The sequence below is a fragment of the Tachysurus vachellii genome, chromosome 4, assembly GCF_030014155.1.
Source record: "Tachysurus vachellii isolate PV-2020 chromosome 4, HZAU_Pvac_v1, whole genome shotgun sequence".
Lineage (NCBI taxonomy): Eukaryota > Metazoa > Chordata > Actinopteri > Siluriformes > Bagridae > Tachysurus > Tachysurus vachellii.
The window spans coordinates 11,712,155-11,731,918 of NC_083463.1; the positions used below are offsets into that span (position 1 = coordinate 11,712,155).

The window sequence follows — 19,764 nt, forward strand, 5'->3', positions numbered from 1 at the left end:
TGCATACCCTTTGCCAGAGCAAACTGACACCACAGTGACAGTGAGCTGGCAGGAAGGAGAGTGTGTGTGTCGGTGGCGGAGAGGTTCAGGTTAGGCTCAGTGAGCTGTTAAGTTAATGAAAGAAGCCCAGCAATGGCAGAAATGTGCAGCTTCTCATGGACCAGCAATCACCTTTGTGCCCAGACTGACACATGCCACCACATGCCACAGGGCAGGAACAAACAGTGACCATGGAAATATGAGTACAGACATCTGAAGACATATAAAGGGTTAACAATGATCTGCAGAGCGTTCGCTGCCACTTAAGCTTTACTTTTAAGGCTTGGGTTAAATATTTATGCTCCTTTGAATAGCTCAAGCTGTGTAGATTACAAAGAGAACATAAGTTTAGAGACTTGTACAGTTTGGTTGAAGCATGTGATCTTTAATGATGACAGAACACAATTTAACATCAGGTTTAAGAAGAAAAAAACGCCAATATCACCTGCTTGCTACATGTTAATAACATTGCAGCTTCTTTTATGCACTGAAGACATTTCTACTCGAACATGCAAGCTCAACCCATCTGAGAAATGCTTAAAAAGCCTTTGTGTGTACATTAATAATATATATTAACAATAGTAATAAATAATTCTTTTAAAACATCCTGCCTTGTAACAGTACTTTTAATAATTAGTGCATTTAGGTGCATACCCCATTATTGTATATTTACAGTGCACACAAGACTGGTTCACTGTAAAATAATTCCTTGATCGGTATATCGGTATCTTAAGCCAATAAAACTAAAGCATGAGTTTCTGTTCAACATCCGCAAACACTAAGGGTGCTCTAGGAAAAACAGACTCTAATTCATTTGCTCCAGTTGTTCCACTGTGTCCCGGAGGTCCTCTACCACGATGTCCACATCCTCCCGTGATGTCCCTCGTCCCACACTAATCCTCAGAGCATTGATTGCTACATGGTACGGGATTCCACAGTTCAGCAGAATATGTGAAGGCCTGCAAAAAATTTACATGTGATTTTTTTTTAAAGGATTAACGTTCAGTATATCTAGTTCTGTCTTTTTTATCTCTAGATGTATATTTATTTGAAAACTACAGACCTTACAGAACTGACATCTCACATCTTTTGCATCTATCTCAACAAGTAATAAAGAACTTTTCAGCATTTCAAAATTTGGTTATCAGCAAAAGCAAAAACAAAGTTAACTTGGCAAATACTGTAGACAATGCTGGAATTAAGATTAGGATAGAGAAAAAGAGAATTATGATACCTCTTTAATTAGACAACTAATGGAATTATTTAATGTAAATACTCAGCGTGTTTAACAGAGCTCAAGGGTTGTGTATGTCCTTCTACTATGCACAAGCCAACTTAGATTGTTATCCGCTAGCCAGTTTAGCACTAAATTACTTCAGTCTGACCTTACTCACAAGTTCCAGAGATTACCTGTGTGATTAAAGCTTTAGTTTGGTGCTATATAACATTATTACTATGACATTATTACAGTTAAACACCTAATTCAGAAGGCATACGTTACGTGGTACAGTATGTGATAGTGTAGATTGGGTTGTTTGCATGTTAGAGACTCACTGATCTCCGTGGTCTGAGTGACAGGCAGCGCCCACGCTGGCCAGTAACCTCCTACATGTAGACAGCACGCTGCGGCCTACGACACAGCCAGGGACAGATCAATTATTTAATGCAGCTATTTTGTTTTACAAATGGCTGAGGTCAGGACCCGAGCCAGCACATGTGACATAAAAATCTTACATTTCATTAATGGGCCATCTTTTGAATTAATTTCATTTAGGAATGTTCCAGAGAAAGAAATGAGGAGTCACTTAAACCTGTAGGGATAATGAAGAACATCCTAAAAGCCCAGTAAATGGTTAAAAATATTGCTGTTTATTGCCCCATGGATTGGATTTTAGCTATAAAATAACAGAATATGAGTGTGAATGCAACAGATAATAATTAATGAAAGGTGAAATGTAAGGATTGATATTCACCATGTAGTCCTTGTCCCAGAATAGACATGTTGCACGTGTTGGGCAGTGTGTCTGTTCCATGGAAATGACTGTTAAAACGAAGCTTCTCTTTTCCAAACACAGTCTAGATAAAGAATAAGGTTATTTCAACAGCATACCTTTTAAATACTACTCATCTTTATCTGTTACTGCAAAGAACCCATTAAAGAATAAGATCTGACACAGACTAATAGGACTGACCAGCAGCCTCTGCTCCAGGTAAAGTCTGATATCCAACAGATGAGACTCGTCTTTCACCAGGTTTGCTGTCACCAATTCTGCAGCCTTTGCAAAGATGAGAAGCACAGTCACGTAATAGTCTGAAACCAAATTTGAGGAAAAAGTAATATATGTATATCTACATGAACAATGCTGAGACAAACCTCCTACCTTCCCCAGACCGGCAATCATTGCTGTGTTCTCAGTCCTAAAAAAGAAAGTTAGGAACAATATCAATTTCAGAGTCAGTGCTTCAAGCTTATTTATTTATTTACTAGTTCAAAGGGTTAGCATTGCCACACTACACTTATACCGCAATGCCAGCTAATAAAGCCATGCAATACCCTGGTCTAAAGTTGCGCTCCTGTCCTCCGCCAAAGAGCAAAGGGTAAAGAGGGGTCATCGTTCCAGGACCTTTCACAAACAAGGCACCAATTCGTGGAGCATAAAACTGCAAAAAGTGTAAGGCAGGTTATCAGTCTGGAATCAGGTTCATGGTGGTTGCCTGCTTATTTTTGCAAATGGTAAAACCATGATTTACAAAATACATGAATAATCATAATGTCTAAAATCTACGTCTATAATTTCTTATTCTTGCTTAGCATCACAAATCACAAAATAGTTACCAACTGGAAAGCTCCAAAAATACTGGTTGGTTTAATGAAGACTATTGTGCTGACTTCATAAGCCTATTTTATGTTCTTACTATTATTTTAACTTCACTTGTTTAGGACATTTAAACAGTTTTTACACAGTTTAACATTATTCCTCTGAGGAAAATCATTATTATTATTATTATTATTATTATTAACTAATCAGCACTGTTTACCTTGTGTCCCACTATTGTAAGATAATCCACCCCCAGCTCTTGGGCATCCACACGGATCTTCCCAATGGCCTGCGCTGCGTCCGTGTGCAGCAGAATCCTGGGACAAGACGATGATCTTTTTGCTGCCTTCAACCTCTGACAAATCTCCCTGATTGGCTTAATCACAACAGAATTTATGTACTGAAATCTGATCATTTCCATCCATTATTACATTTTTTAGCACATTCTTATTTCATTCTCAACTTAAATAGTGTATAAAAGGAATGATATTTGTGTTTAATATTTTCCTATATTTCTTGGCATAACAAAAAAATAAGCTTTAAATAAATGATAATTTATCTACATATTCTTCATTACCCTTCTTTCAGATTCTTAACAATAATAATGCTTTACCATAATAACGCCTGTCTCATTGTTGGCCAGCATGACTGACACCAGGCATGTGGAAGGACGGACTGCTGCCATCACGTCCTCTACCTCTACCCGACCAGTTATTCTGGAAACAGGCAGGAACGTGACATCTACAAGATGAATCCAGACAAGCACACCTCAAATAGTTTTGCATGGAATAAAAATGGTCATTCATTTATCAAGACAATTTATTAATTCCACAAGTGATGCTTTATCCTGGCCGGGGTCATGCAAGATCCAAAGCTCATAGCAGTGCATCGTGCACCCACATTCACATACTCGTTCGCACCTAGTGGTGATTTTGAGTCACCAATCCACATATCAACCCAGAGGAACCCCACAGGGACAAGGGGAGAATATATGAACTCTGTATAGACACTAAGCCGAGGCCAGGATAGAGCATATAACGGTGCTCTATCAAAATATTTCCAATGAAATATAATAATAGTTCATTTACACAACAGTATATGAGATGTTTCAGTCATACAGAGGATGGCCTGGGTTATGTGTCATCATTACCTGCCTTGTCCATTTTTACCAGGTGTTCAGCCACAAGTTTGACAGAATCATGCTCCACATTGGATGTGATGATGTGAGGACGAATACTTTTGCCATTAAGATGATAATTTTCCTCTCTTCCACCGTCAGCCGACCTGCTGCTCTTCCAGAAGTGTTCCAGTACCGAGTGAAACACCATGTTATTAGCCTAAAAAAATAAGGAAAATGAGTAAGGACATGCATTGCTAGTTTTTAGAGACTAAAGTACAGATGAAAAAAATCCAGGTGTCAAAATATATGCAGTGTAAATAATCAGTACAGGACCAAGCCATGTGATTATGAAAGGTTTTTTAACCACAATTAAAGTATTGATAAGAACATTCCAGTTCATTTGGGTGGAAGGAACAAAGTCAAAACTAAATTGAAATTGAAGTATGAGGTTAAAAAAAAGGAATTATGAGTTGCAAAAGCATTTTTAGCTCTATGGACCTTTTAGACAAGATACTACAGGTTTATATACATCTAGACTAAAAGATTCAAACTTACTTTCATGTCACTATACATTGCCTGTTTTAGGTCAGCTAAGGCCAACGTGAGGAATTCATGGCCTAATGGTTAGAGAGTTTGACTCCTAACGCTAAGGTTGTGGGTTCGAGTCTCGGGCCGGCAACTGCTCCCGCATCTGCTACAGCTCCCGCAACTGCTACAGCATCAATGGCTGCCCACTGTTCCGGGTGTGTGTTCACTGCTGTGTGTGTGCACTTTGGATAGGTTAAATGAAGTGAACGAATTCTGAGTATGGGTCACCATACTTAGCTGTATGTCACGTCCCTTCACTTCTTTATATCCATAAGAGGTCATAAACTGAGTTTGTATTTGGTCGCATTGCATTTTAATTGCTCAAGTTGAATCAAATGCTTAGGAAAGCTTTCGACAATCTTCTCACATTACATGGAATTTTCTCCTTCCCTCCTAACAAATTTTCTCTAGGATTCAGATCAGGGCTTTGTGATAGCTACTCCAAACATATTGCTGTCTTTATAACAGGTAACTTCATTTTGTTACATCTATGGAGGTATGCTTATTATAACTGTCCTGCTAGAAGACCTAGTTGCAAACAACTTTGAACTTTTTGGTTGATGTATTGAGGAGTTGTTTCAGCATTTCTAGATAAACCGTCTTCCTAATGAATGATGCTGTTTATTTTTGAGAAGATCGTTCCATTTCTTTTAAATCACATTCTTGAGGTATGGTCTTCTTCCTTCTTTTCATGCCATGGCGATGTAGGCCTCTCTTTATGGTAGATGTACATACATTGGTACCTGATGCCACCTATTCTTCTGATGTTGTCTTACAGTTCAGTTGAACTTTTTGGACAACAGTCATCCCTGTAAATATGCTCATGGTACCTACAGTTGTTTGGATTGCTTCTAAAGAGGAACTGGACTACAGGATTTTCCTGAGGTCTTGGCTGTATTCATTGGATTTTTCCAACAGCCACAGGTATATTCCTATTAACTCGTATTTATGACATTAGGCTAATCAAAAGCTTTTACATGTAATTACTTCAATATCTGGATCTTCCAGATTTTTTTTATGATAAAAATTTTTTTTAAAACAGCTCACTGGAATTTTGTCATAGTGAATTAAAGCTGAAATAAAGTCTTTAACAGATTGTTACCTGAAATGTAGTTATTGATCTAACTGATTTGCAAAAAGAAATGTGTAATAGCATAAAGTGGATTTGTCAAGAACTGAGGTTGAATATATTTATCTATGCAACTATACTATACTGATATCTATGATATTTTATGCCGACAAGACTGAAAAATAAAATCTTTAATAAGCTTCTGAAGTTGAACATAATCTAAATTACAGCAAGTTCTCACCTCAGTGCCACCTGATGTAAATATGATGTCCGATGCCTTTCCTCCAACCATCCTAGCGACACTCTCTCGTGACTGGTTAATGATATCTTTGGCTTTCAGTCCTGGCAAAACACAGCAGAGTAATGTGAGTACAGTATAAGTACATCTGGTCTATCAGAGATGCACTGTATGAGAGCAGGCTGAGAACACACCTGGCAGGTACATGCTGCTGGGGTTTCCCCAAGCTTCATTTAAAGCTTCAGTGACCACACTGACCACCTCAGGATCAACTGGAGTAGTGGCATTGTAGTCCATATAGATTCTAATTGAAAGGTAAAACATTAATCTTTAGAGTTGTGTTCTACCACATGTGATTCAATATCAGAATCATCATGCCAAGACAAGGAAGTAATAATAATAACAACAATTCAATTAAAGAGAAAAAAAACATTTATATAGCAGTTTTAATACATATAAAATGCAGTTCAAAATGCTCACGTGACATAAAAATACAATATAAAATAAATATCAAATATATAAAATAATAGATTATTTATGTGATAAATAACAGCAGCACCAGTCAGAAGTGTATAATGAGTAAAATAACAATGTTATAAAATAACAATGTTATACAAACTAATAATATAAAAGTAACACAACCTTCCAGTTAATGGCAAATAATAAAATGATATGTTATTATATAATAATAAAAAATATGTTTGTTGTCATTATGATATCCTCTGAAAATGCAGCCCATGCCTAGAATGTTGTTTTAAATTTGACACTATTCATAAGCAAAACTGTAAGGAAGATACACAAAGCCAAATGTACACCTTCGATTGATCAATACAAACATAATATTGATTGTTCTTCAATGTAGAGCTATATTTCATGGTCAGGCTTTCTCTCACCTAGTCAACGTAGGACTAATCACATGCTCCACATGCTTATGGTGATGGTCCATATCCACAACTGCCTTGTCCTGTGGACACTGAGTCAGATTATCTGAGGATCCAGCCTCGTCACACATTGTCTAATAATAAATAAATAAATAAATAAATAAATAAATAAATAATAGAAAAACAAACAAATTATATATATATAAGTATATTGTATAAGTGTATATATAAGTATATATATAAAAATATATAATATAAAAAAATAATATATATTTATATATTTTTAATTAAAAAAAAAAATATATATATATATATATATATATATATATATATATATATATATAATACCTATATCTATATATATTATTAATACATATGTATTATATATATATATATATATATATGTATATATATATATATATATAAAAACACAGATATTATCCTATAGACCACAGACAACGCATTATGTAAAATGAGCACGTTAGTAGAGATGTTCTAACCCACTAAGAAGCTACTTACATCCTTTCATTCATTCGTTTTCATAAATCGCTTTCTGTACAATGAACATTCACACTTTAATTCTATGCTGTTTATCCGACCAACACGTGTGAGCTCAGCCCAGACTCACACATTAAACATTCACCGCGTGCATCTTATTTTACAATGAATTAACTCAAGTACAGTCCAGCCATAAAAATGATATTCACTTACTAGAAGACTTGTTAAATCGTGTTAATGATTTACCGACATCCTTTCTGATAGATAGATGGTTAACAGGAAGTACAGCAACCCAGACTCCTCCCACTGTGGGGTACTTACGTCACTACGGGTGCTAGTGTTTTTACCACGTGTCCCATGTTATCAAACTGTAGCGTACTTTTATCCTCTTACACGCGCATTTACATAAAACAACACAATATGTGTGATGTGTTAGTTTGTCTACTTATTTCTGATACTTTATTATGAATGGCTCCAGAAAAAAACTGTAATTGGGGTTAAATAAAAACAGTATAAAATGGGCCATGTGATAGCCTAGTGGCTAAATATTAGGCTACCACTCAGAAGGTTGTGGGTTCAGATCCCAGGTCCACCAAGCTGCCACTGCTGAGCCCCCGAGAAAGGCCCTTAACTCTCAGCTGTTTAAAAAATTAGATAATGTAAGTCACTCTGGATAAGGGTGTCTGCCAAATGCTGGAAATGTAATAAAATGAGCAGAAAATCTTGCTAAGACATCTAGATAGAGAGGTTAAACCAGTAGAAGTCAGATGGATGAATTATTATTGAATCAATGAAATTTAATTTAATACACCAGGAAGTTGTTGATTTACTCTGCATGGAATAACGATATGTCTGATATTATAAGGGTGTATAAAGGTATAAAATCATTCAAAAGCCCACCTTAGTCTGACAGCTACCCAGATTAAACTGGTAAATCATTTTAACAAGCTGTAAAATGCTGTTAGAAATCACTCACATGTTCATTGTGCAATTCAGACAAGTAATAAGGAAAACAACTGACCAGCTGGTAAAGGAGTGCCAGCTCAACTGGATCACCCTGTGTTATAGTAACTGGTCAGACTGTCTGGATTTTTCAGACAGGATGTGTATTCCAGAAGTTGATGAAAAGCTTTTAAATCAGTATCCTAAAATGAGTCATGAATAATAGCAGTCAATGTGAGCTTCTGTAAACTGCACTAAGACTGTAAACTGCACTATGAACTGAAATCCCAAATGTTTAACTAGGTAAAACATAGTAGCATTTCCTCCATTGACACTTCCACCTCCGTAACAATTAGACTATAATGTGTTTAATACAACTAATCCAGCAGGGTACTAGATGAAATTTCCATTAGTTATACATATACTCATGATTAAGTATGATAATGTTTCAGTAATTATATTAATTGATATTCACAAGCACCTATATATTATAACCACTGTTCTGTTTATACAAACACCTTGAGTCCTTTTTTTCAGTATTTTTTATGTCTCTGTACAATTCCTTTAGGCCTTGATGCCTAGGCCATGTGGGTAATGTCGATCTGTGCCATCAGTTGTTTCCCTGAGATAAGTCTGTGTGCCGATGTATAGAAATGATTTCAGTTGGTGCCATCTTTACAGCATCCTGGTAGTCATGAATATGCCATATACAGTCATGGGGAAAATAATTCTCATTTAGTTTAGTGTTTTTATTCATCTGGGATAAATAACTATGTCTCCGAGGCCATTGTTGAACTTTTCTGGTTTCTACAATGCAGACACACACCTGAGTGCTCCAGAAACTATATACACCAACAGGTTGATATATACACACACACACACTGTACATAGACTTGTAATATTGTGCCCCTCTTTTATTTATTTTTTTCAGCATTATCCAGGAACTTCCTTTTCTGTTTATTATTTCCTTTATCTCCTGTGTTAACAGAAAAGCCTTGGCTTCTTCAGTTTCTGCTGTCAAAAACTCAAAGCTATGAGATTAGTCCTGTTTTAAGTTTTTAATACTGAGCATACAAGAGTTCATACTGGTATAAATATAACTAGATGCGGTAAATGGTCATCATTAACGAACACATTCCAAACTATGTCTAAAAACAGGAACAAAGATGCCTCCTGTTACTCTGTCATTTAACCCTTGTATTTTCCTCGGGTCTATCTGACCCGGCTGGAAGGTTTAATGAAAGTTTAATGTGTCATAACTTGGGTTTTCTTCCACATATGTGCCTAACATTTACCAGGATTGTTCCAAATTATGAACTTTGCAAGTAAAATTAATTTTGTCTATATTTGTTGAACTATGTGTTTGGACCAATATATACTTTGCGTTTTGGATCCTCCAGGGTCAGTTGGACCCAGCCAAATTTAGTGGGGCAATAGGTCACACTTTTGCCCTTTTCAGCGCAATGAACATACATACTGTACAGACACAAAAATGCACACATAAAATGTCCCCTAACACACACACCCAAAACACACACTCACACACACACGCACACACACAAATAGGGCATTGCATTTCATTAGGCCTCCAGAAAAAAAAAGCTACATATTTGTAAATATTTCACACTTTTGATATGCCTTCGCCTAGCAGAGGGCAAAATATGATCTACCGAAATGATGCTACACACACGCACACACACACACAAATGTACCAAATGTAAGGCTGATCACACACAATGGTGATAATTGTATAATTTTTGATTTATAAGCATTCAAGTAAATTTGACCTGAAAAAAAAAACAGGTTTTATTATTTGCTGACATTAAAAATAGTCAAAATGGTTTCAAAACAATCTCCTGGCTTTGAAATATACCAGCCTGTAATTGTGCATCAACTTTTGTGCCTCCATAGTGAAAATAATTCAAAATTTCTGTTTTTTTTTTTTTTTTTACAAAAATATTAGGCATTTTTGTATATAAATAAGGTTTATTATACTAAATATTATTATTATTCTTATTATTATTATTATTTTTTTTTTATTATTTTTTTTTTTTGTAAAATATATGTTAATATGTTATATGTTAACAAGTTAGACTAAAAAGGTGAAAAAAAATGGCTAACATATATACTTTTGTTACTTTTTTATAAGCAGTCAAAACAGACAAGGTCAAGTTGACTTAGTTCTCCTAATTTGCATAGGAATTCAGGTAAGGAAAACAGGAGGGTAAATCTATTATCGCTCTGCCACGGCCTGTGATCTGATATCTGAGCCGTTACTTCCACATGCGTATTAAATTACTATAAATGCAATTGCCTGAAAAACACATGGATAAATGCAACAAAATGCAAAAATATTCAATCATTTTCTTGCTAAATTCCTTTACAGATAACAGTCAAAAAAGGTTAGAATAATACATAGACACCTTTTATAGTGTTGCATAAGTTCCACATTTATTTTATATCAGACAACGTGTTAAGGTGTAGGCTACGCAAACATTTGGACTCATAACTCAAACACTCACAAGACACATAGAACTACTGCCCATTTAAGATGGTACCAATGGGTTACAGCTGCATATTACACCATTCACAGCAATCATGTTTATATACAATGCAAAATAGAACCAAGAAGATAGAAAAATGTCAGTGAATGGAATTTGTGCATATGATGAATGGAAGTACACAAAGAAATGCTGTTGATGAAGAGAGCCTATCATTTGTTGGTTTTGTTTTCTTTTTATTTGCTCATGGAGGCTGCTGTATGTAAGCTCTGTGATGGTGAATGACTGAGAATTATAATTTCATGCCTGTTGGTCATTCAGTGCCACAGGCTAGAAGGTGCATGATTTCATCCAACACACTTTCAACAACATTCTCAAAGAGATGAACAGACAAAAGACAACTGCGTACATGCAAACGCTGCTAAACAATGTGAGTGATTTTTCATTTTCCTTCGGATATGTGCAGACACAAATGTAAAGCTTTAGAAATGGATCAGAAGATTAATCCGCAATCTGGAACACTTTAGCACAGCTGTTTAGATATGTAGGCAGTTTGACAATCTTTCCATGCAAAACTAGGCATACTTATTCAGATGATGTTCATTGCAAACAGCACACACAGTACCTATCTATATTAAACTGTGCATATAACAACAACAGCATTCTGATAGGTCATTACTTTGTGTGGCTTCAGTGACTGGTCAATTTCACGTAAGAAAAATAATAAACAAAAATTAATGGCCATTATACATCAACACACATTTCTCCAGACCATAATATCTTTTAGATAATCTATGTCTTGACATTACTAAGCATGCTCTGGAGGTTTGCTGGCCTCAGTCATGCTCCTATCCACCATTCTGTGTATAGAGAACTCTGGGAAATACCGCATTGCAATCCATCTGGCTTAGTCTTAATAAACAAGGAAAGGTGGGATCAGTTCCAAGTTATTGTCATAGTAACAAAAGCACTTTTTCTTGTGCTGATAAACATAGCGTGAAAAAAAAACTCAAAAAAGGTAAAGGTTAACTTTCATGAAAAAAGCAGGTGAGCATGACCAATCACAAAAGCACAATTCAGTGGTGTGTAACATTCCTGTAAATTTCTGATAACCAGCACATTCAAAAGCACAGTGTGGATTTGCCCTTGCACACAAATAGTGGCATTTCGCTAACAACACAGATACAAGCTGTTTGCTCTTCTCATTAAACATTAAGCCAACAGTCATATCACACAGTAACCAATGATGAGACTTTAGTTATTAAACCCACAGTATGAGCGCCATTAAAATGCATACTGCAGCCTCTAAGCTTGCAGTCTCCACTACAATATTTTGTAAATGGAGGAAATGTAAGGTAACATGATGTTTGAAAAAGGATGATTTATATGAGCATCACAAAACACAGTAGGTCTGTTTTCATGTGCAGATTTGTTGACCTGTGTGAACAAAAAAAAGAAAAAAGAATTCCAGAGAATCCAGCTCGGTCTAATCATCAAGTAGCAGCCAAAACACTACTAGCTGCTCAAACAAGTAGATCAGCTTCTTTCATTTTCTTAACATTTTTCAGCTGTCTATATTTCTTTTGCATTTATTTCTGTAGTAGATCCTCTGTTGTATCTACGATGACAAGATATTTACCCAAATTATAGAGATTAACTACAGGACTAAAGACATTAGATGAGAAGGGGAAAACTTTTTATAAAATTTGATAGATTTTTTTATTTTATTTAATCTTTCTGATCTGGTTGGTATACTGATGACATGAGGACAGAAAGTTTAAATATGATTGGACAGAGAAGTATGTGTTTACTAAAAAGAATTTGATGGATGAATCTTAAAAGTATCTCAACGAGTCCATGATGCTAATCAAAAGTGCTAACATAAGTGTTCCAACATACAACAAACATAATCACTTTGATTAGTCTTATGTATATCCATAACGGTTGTTGCCTTTTGTTCGTGTTAGTTGCTGACCCAAGCAAGGATTTTTTTTTTGTAAATGGACATTTACAAACCTACCAGCTTGACTATCTCTGTCTCTGTTTTGGCAGCTTCTAGCTGGTCAGACCAAGCTGGATTTTTTTAGCAGGTACTCTATAAGAGAAGTAGAACCTCCAGTATATCAGTGCTAGAGCATGGTGAGAGGTTAGATTAATGAGCTGACATGATTTGGGAGACCTGAAGAATGAAAGCAGCAAATGAGAATGTAAAAACATGTAAAGTTAGTAAAATCATATAATATATATCATTAAAAACCTGCAGTTTATGATTTTACAGACTTTTGTCTTTAACTGGTCAGGGTCATAAGCCTTTCTCTGTTTCACAACTGGATATTTTCAGAAGGCTCTTTCTCGCTTTAACAACTAATAAATAAAACATTCAGGTGATCTACAGATAGTAGCAGCCATCACAGCATTAAATCCTTTTCCCTGTCTCTCTCCTCCTAAAGCATTCTCTGGGTCGAAGAGGGAGAGTCACATGATACAGAGGAAATAAGTTAGTAAAACACATGGGGGAAAGTGCCATTTGCAGATAACTGCATTAAACTTCATCAAAATATTGTCAATAAATACACAACCAAATAAATAAATGCATGTTAAATAAATATCTAACTTGAATAGATTTTAATATAAATTTCAAAGTAAATCAACCAAAGATAAGATCTTTAGGGATAAGTTCATTTTAAGAAAATATTAAACTGGATTATGATACAATTTAGACTCAAACATAACCGTCCATCTCTTCTATGTTTTTTTTTTTGCCTTTTTTACACACAGTTATGAGAAAGCTTCAAGAGCAAAGTTTAATGTTTCTCACTGCAGGGACCTTTTTTGTCATATTATATAAATATTCTATGAAGACTATCGAAAACCTGCACTAGAGCTGAACCTGAAAGAATCTGGCTAAGAAGTTCAAATTGCTCACTACCATTCTATACGTATGTAAAATAGGTCATGCTATTTTGACCTACTATTTACTGTAGTATGATCATTTAGGATACAGCCTCCTTAATAAGTGTCAGTGAAGCTGAAATGTGAAGCTGATAATAAAGTTGTTATTGACTGACTTAAATACTGACCGGAGTCAATTGAAAAGAATAACACGGTAAGGTCATATGACTGAGACATTTCTATATTGACCATCAACTTTACTTTTTGTTACTCATCTTAATAAATCTGATTCAAATGGTTTTCCCATGATCTGGAAGAGTCAGAATTGTTTTTCCTTCCATTGCGGAGTGTTGGAGCTTTTTTGGTAAGATTATATAAGCATCTAAAATGAACCTAAGCAAATGCTTCTAATCTCCATTACTACACTGATCCAAATCATAGTGGCCTTACAGTAGATTCTTAGGAGGGTTACGGATTGAACATCCAGGTCCTGGTAGACACACAGCATGGTGAGCCTTTAGTACACAGGTGCTTAGTGCTAGATAGGGTGAGTGCAGGTACACACAGGAAGGGTGGATTGTGACAGACTTTAGAGACTGGACTGGGCACAGGAACAGTGGACTCTATTTACAGGGATAGTCTTTGTTTATGGGCTCGGTTGACCTTGTCCTCTCAAAGCCTCATCTGCGCTGCTCTTCTTCTGGAGAGTTTGGACCTGTGACAAGAAGATGATCAATACAATGACATGATTATTATGACACATCTATTAGCACACAAGGAGTCACTTCCTGGCTTTGTTCTGTGTACCTGATGGAGCCAGCAAGGAGAGGGTTAAATGCATACAGCCAGTCATGCATCTCTTTGTCATTGCCGGCTTGCAGAAGTATCCCACGATGCTCTGTGCACACAGCGAATGTATAGGGAGTCTGCAACAGAATCATATGATACTTATGAAAGTCACAGAAAACAGAACAATTCACATTTGTCCTCTACAACCTCTACATAGAAATATAAGATTAAATATGTAAAGATGATGTATGTATGTAAGCAACAATGTACATCAATTTGTGCAATGTACATATGCGTGTGTGTGCTTGTGTGTGTGTCTGTGTGTGCTTGTGTACAGGTGAAAGTAATTTACCTTCAGCATGGCCTGCTGGTCCTCACTGTACTCCACTTGTGCAGAGGACAGGTTAAGGATGGCTCTCTCCACTGTGTCTTTCTCTGAGTTGTAGATGTAGACATACGGCCGGCGCACCACCACATAACGTTTCACCCAGCCATTAGTGTGCGGCTCCAGGAAGTGCAGAAAGCCCTTTTTCGAAACTATTGGGCTGTGAGAGCAAAAATGAGAGATTATTTAAAAGCTAACACAAACACTCCTAACACAGTTGCCTCTTAATGATTAACAAACAATCGTGACTTAAAGAAAGCTTTACTAGAGATTTGTATTTGATAAATACAATACATTCATTTATTACTAGACTTAAATTGCCGGGGCGTGCAGTTTCCGTGTACGTTCTCTGTATGTTAAAGATCACATAGGAAGTGAGCGCATTAATATAAACCTGAATATGAATAAAGCCAATAATACTGTCAGAACTGCTATTATCAATTAGTTAACAAATCTTAAGCTAGAGATTTCAACACTGATCTTTTGTAATTCAACATCGTTTTCTACTATAAAATTTTGCTTTCACTCAATGAAAGTAAACACTGAATCTGTTTATCCTTCTGTGCACTTTGTCCTCAGTATTAATCAGTCACATCAGGATTTCACAATTTTGTGTTTGCAGAAATGAATGCAAAATCAAGCAAATACCACAATATTTGAAGGAATACTTGAATTTTTAAGAATTACTGAATATTTTCTCTTGATTTGGGTGCAATGTGTGATGTCATTACAAGGCACATTGAGTCAAATCTCTCTTTAATTTATGCATGTGGAACAGGAGTACAGATGTCATAGAGAGTAATTACATAAGTCTTCACTGTGATTGTTTAAAGAAAGAATCCTGTGCCTGCCATTTTGCTGATTCATGTCGAAAAAAAGCTTTTAGCAAAAGGCACAAAAAGGTTTTGTCTGCAACAATCACAAAACAATTTGTGAAATCCTGGAGGTTCTGATTAAGGGCTAAAAAACAGACCTGACACGGATCTCCTGAATGTCAGGGACAAATGTGTGGGTCCTTGATTTGGACTCTGGAGCTCCATTGGGGGACTTCTTGCCCTCTTCCTCAGATGTAGAGCCTCGGTTGGGACTCACAGCACGGGATCGAGGAACTGGGGCTCTGCACACATGAGTTTACACAAACAGAATAAAACAAACCAGTAAGAAAATGACATCCTATTTGCTATAAGCTATTTACTAATTACTCATTTTGGCTAGGACCACTAGTTCCAGTGCAAAGATATCTTGATTCTAGAATGTACTGTACAAAGGCATCCTGTACAAATGTTTATCGTATGCCTCCAGCTGTGTGGCAACAGTTTGGGGAAGCTCACATACTGGTGTGAGGGTCAGGTGTCCACATACCTTTGGCCATATTCTGTATCTGCTGCAATATTCACTTTGTATTTATCATTGGGACAGTATTAGATATTAGATAAAGATATTAGCATTCAGCTAGCTTATAGCTAACTCTTTAGCACTGTTAAGGCTCTGGGTTGTTGACTGAAGCACTGCCAAGCTGCCACGGTTGGGCCCTAGAACCCTCCCTGCTCTAGTGGTGCTGTATCATAGCTGCCCTTGCACACTGACCCCAAACTCCTCAGTTGAGATATGCAAAGAAAAGCATCCCACTGTGCTGTAATGTATATGTGTCAATAATAAAGGCTTCCATGCCCCCAATTCATTCATTCATTCATTCATTATATAATTTGAGCTGAACATGAGCGATTAGGAATAAAGCTGCTAGCCCTAGCAATAGTTTTCCCACATTTCTTGTGAAGGCTGTAATTTACTGTAAAATCAGTAAGTAATCTCATGCTATTTAAGGCAAGCAACAATTTCATTTGCTATTTTTTCCTGTACTGTACATCTCGATCAGCTCTCTAGTTAGGTAGTCAGGGTACTTAATTTGGTGTTCTATATAAGGCTCTTTTCAGTCTAAAGGCCTTTAATGATTTAATCTACTTGCCTACGAAGTACCATGATGGAAACACATGTGATAACAAATTAAAATGAAATATAGAACTTACATAGGTTACAGTGACTGATAAGGTAATTAGAATAGTAGCCTATCCTAGGAAGCTAGGGAGCTAAGTGAGACACACGTTATAACTTTAAGTTGCTGAAAAAGTATTTGTGTGGATGAGCAATTACATTTTTTTATGTGAATGAAGAATTTCAATTCTTTTAACACCAAGTAATACTTGGCCAGAAGCCTCTCAAGAAACTCACTGGTTTATATCACAGATTTTGGACACTTTAGAAGAGATACTTATATATAAAGATACTAATGTATCATTCTCAACAGCGTATTTAGATTATCATCGCCCCAGTTTAAAAAGTAATTATACAATGCAGATCCCTATCCACAGATGTCTAGACAAGTGAACTTTGATAATCCTGACCTGAGCTCAGTGTTGCTGCTGTAGCGTCCCTCCACCAGTGAGGGACAGGTGGAGGAGGGTGTGAGTGTGTTGATGTCAGAGATAGAGGTAGAATCTCTCATCAGTGTTACAGACATCTCACTCAGCTGAAATAGAAAGATATACCATAAGCACTCATACAAAATCATACAAGACAGTCAAGTTGAGGATGTAAAATGCACAGGCAAAATTAAAACTTCAAATAAGTGTATTGTTGCTTGTTAACAGCTCACCTTGCTCTCACTGGCACTCACACACACATGACTATAGTCTCTGTTGAAAGTGTGAGTAAGCAAACGCAAACACTGAAAAGAGTGAAGATACAATATAGCTTATTAGTGTAGATCTGCAATCATAGCATAAAAGGTTCATATCCATAAAAGTAAAATGAATAACAATGAGGGTATTTTATAAATTCTTCACCTTGGCTGCAAGCTTGCGCTGCCTCTCATTGGTTATTTCATGCCCGGGGTCAGCGTCATGGTCATGACCCTGTCCCAGGTGTTTAGAGGGGGAGGAGGATTCGGTCAGATCTTCACACACACAGGACAGCGGCACCTCCTGGCCCAACAGCAGGGTGGACTCTAGCTTCTCCCTCAGGAGGAGGTAATGCCTGGTTTTCTCCACCTGCAGCACCACAAGTGCACAGAGAATGAAACCTTAAACCTGTACTGTATATTAGACATTGCTTTAATCTGAACCAAAAAAAACTCCTGTGAAGTGTTAAAATCCAAGGTGTTTGGAAATAGATACAAAACATTGATTGGATTCATTCATTCATTCATTAATTCTTCCAAATGACTGCTTTATCTTGGTCAGGGAACACTGGAGCTGTGAGGGGCAACTACACAGTCCACTCCAAAGGTAATGGAATGATATTTATGTTTCATATTAAAAAAAAAATGGATGAGATGTCAGATCCGAAATTCAGCTTTTAATTACCTGACACTTACATGTAGATGTGTTAAACAACTTAAATCATGTCATCTTTTTTAAAAACCACATATTTTCAAGTGATAAAAAATATTGGAACACATGTTTCTTGCTGCCCAGGTGTGTTCTGTTTGAATGCTCTGAATACAGACATAGACCTGAATGTCTATGTGTTTTAGTTTAATTTAGTTGGGCACTGGGCTTCACCTGAAGTCTGTACCAGATGATCATGAAAATGATCTTGTTTATGAGAGAAAAACAAGCCATGTTGAAGCTTAGAAAAGAGGGAAAATCTATCAGAGCCATTGCACAAGGAAAAGAAAGAAAACAATGGTATAGTAACACCCAGACAAACAGGTCAGCCAAGAAAAACAACAGCAGTTGATGACAGAAACATTTTGTGAACTGTGATGAAAAACATAGTCAATCACATCACCAACAACCTTCACATGGCAGGTGAAGGCATCACAATCCACCATTGGAGGAAGACTTCCAGAATCCATACCACAAAATGCAAATAAGTGATCAGCAACAAGAAATGGAAGGCCACAAATATATATAAAAATGTCACAAAAGTTGTGTAAATAAGATTAAATCACCAAAAGTGATAGTAGGCCAAAGTGTGGAGAAAGATTGTACAAGATTGTATCTGCTCATGAACTAAAATATACAAACTCATCGGTCAAGCACCGTGGAGGTAGTGTCATGGCTCGAGGTCTTATGGCTGCCTCTAGAACCTACTCACTAATCTGTATTGATGATGTAACTCATGATGGTAGAAGCAGAATGAATTCAGAAGTTTTCATTCTGTATGCATATTTGCAGAGAAATGCACTCAATCAAATTGGGAAAAACTTCATCATACAGTAAGACAATGATCCAAAACACACTGTCAACTCAACAAAAACTTTAGCTGGGGAATAAGACTGGCCGAGTGAATCATCAGACCTTAACCCAACTGAGCAGCACTTCACCTCCAGTATAGGAGATAGAAGGGAGAAACCCCTGAAACGAGCTGCAAAGAAGCTGCAGTTTAAGCCTTATGATGCAGTTTTTGCAAGTAAGTGATATGCAGCCAATAGTGATCTGTTCCAATAGTTTTAAATTAAAAATTGTGTCATGGTGTGTAGTATCATGTACCTCCTGCAGGAGGCTGAGCTTCTCCAGCTCCCACTGATGGTCCAGGATGAGGCTGTCACTGCGGGGCCTCCATCCAGCCAAATTCTCCTCCCCTCGCACATACGCCACAGATGTGTCTAACACCCGCCTACGCCTCCGCTGCATCCCTACAAAACAACACAACTGTTTAATGAAACTATCTTCTTAATGCATTCAGTCACAGTCAGGATATGAGAATTGTAATGGCAAATTGTCCATAACATTAAGATGGTATAATATAAGAGGACTGGGTGTAATTTCATAGCTTTAAATACACGGGACTCTCCCTGACGTGAAAATGGTTTCATTAGAGACCAGAGCACCACAGCTAAAGAGTCTGGAGCTTGGGTGGCCTCAGACTGTACTGGCTATGCAACCAGTTGATGATTTTATTTAAAATTATGAGCATTTGTCCATTATGACTCACAAGTAAGAGTGTTCACCAATCACACACCAGACTAAAAACAAATTAAAAAAATCAGAAAAGGCAGG

General features: G+C 36.7%; 2 protein-coding genes across 11 annotated transcripts in view; both read right to left on the reverse strand.

The window, feature by feature from the left end:
* Positions 1 to 409: 409 nt before the first annotated feature.
* On the reverse strand, positions 410 to 8,448 carry scly (selenocysteine lyase). 3 transcript variants are annotated; one of them, XM_060867073.1, is made up of 13 exons: positions 8,274 to 8,448; positions 6,767 to 6,888; positions 6,068 to 6,177; positions 5,877 to 5,977; positions 4,009 to 4,195; positions 3,472 to 3,599; positions 3,079 to 3,234; positions 2,594 to 2,700; positions 2,421 to 2,457; positions 2,232 to 2,315; positions 2,013 to 2,115; positions 1,594 to 1,669; positions 410 to 998 (listed from the first exon to the last, which is right to left on the reverse strand). In XM_060867073.1, the coding sequence occupies exons 2-13, from the start codon at positions 6,883 to 6,885 to the stop codon at positions 845 to 847; spliced, it is 1,362 nt and encodes a 453-aa protein (XP_060723056.1). In that variant the 5' UTR covers positions 6,886 to 6,888; positions 8,274 to 8,448; the 3' UTR covers positions 410 to 844. The 3 variants fall into 3 exon arrangements, with proteins under 3 accessions (XP_060723056.1, XP_060723057.1, XP_060723058.1); XM_060867074.1 differs by lacking the exon at positions 8,274 to 8,448 and adding an exon at positions 7,466 to 7,536; XM_060867075.1 differs by lacking the exon at positions 8,274 to 8,448 and adding an exon at positions 7,274 to 7,394.
* A 2,184-nt stretch (positions 8,449 to 10,632) lies between these two features.
* The window catches only part of kif1aa (kinesin family member 1Aa), a 56,409-nt gene continuing 47,277 nt past the window's right edge, over positions 10,633 to 19,764 (reverse strand). For all 8 annotated transcript variants that reach the window (XM_060867759.1, XM_060867761.1, XM_060867760.1 and 5 more), the window contains 8 exons: positions 19,255 to 19,400; positions 17,605 to 17,808; positions 17,415 to 17,486; positions 17,164 to 17,288; positions 15,735 to 15,878; positions 14,729 to 14,921; positions 14,395 to 14,513; positions 10,633 to 14,302 (listed from right to left, as the gene is read on the reverse strand). In XM_060867759.1, the coding sequence (XP_060723742.1) occupies positions 14,260 to 14,302; positions 14,395 to 14,513; positions 14,729 to 14,921; positions 15,735 to 15,878; positions 17,164 to 17,288; positions 17,415 to 17,486; positions 17,605 to 17,808; positions 19,255 to 19,400 (1,046 nt within the window). In that variant the 3' untranslated portion in view covers positions 10,633 to 14,259. The remainder of the gene's footprint in view (positions 14,303 to 14,394; positions 14,514 to 14,728; positions 14,922 to 15,734; positions 15,879 to 17,163; positions 17,289 to 17,414; positions 17,487 to 17,604; positions 17,809 to 19,254; positions 19,401 to 19,764) is intronic.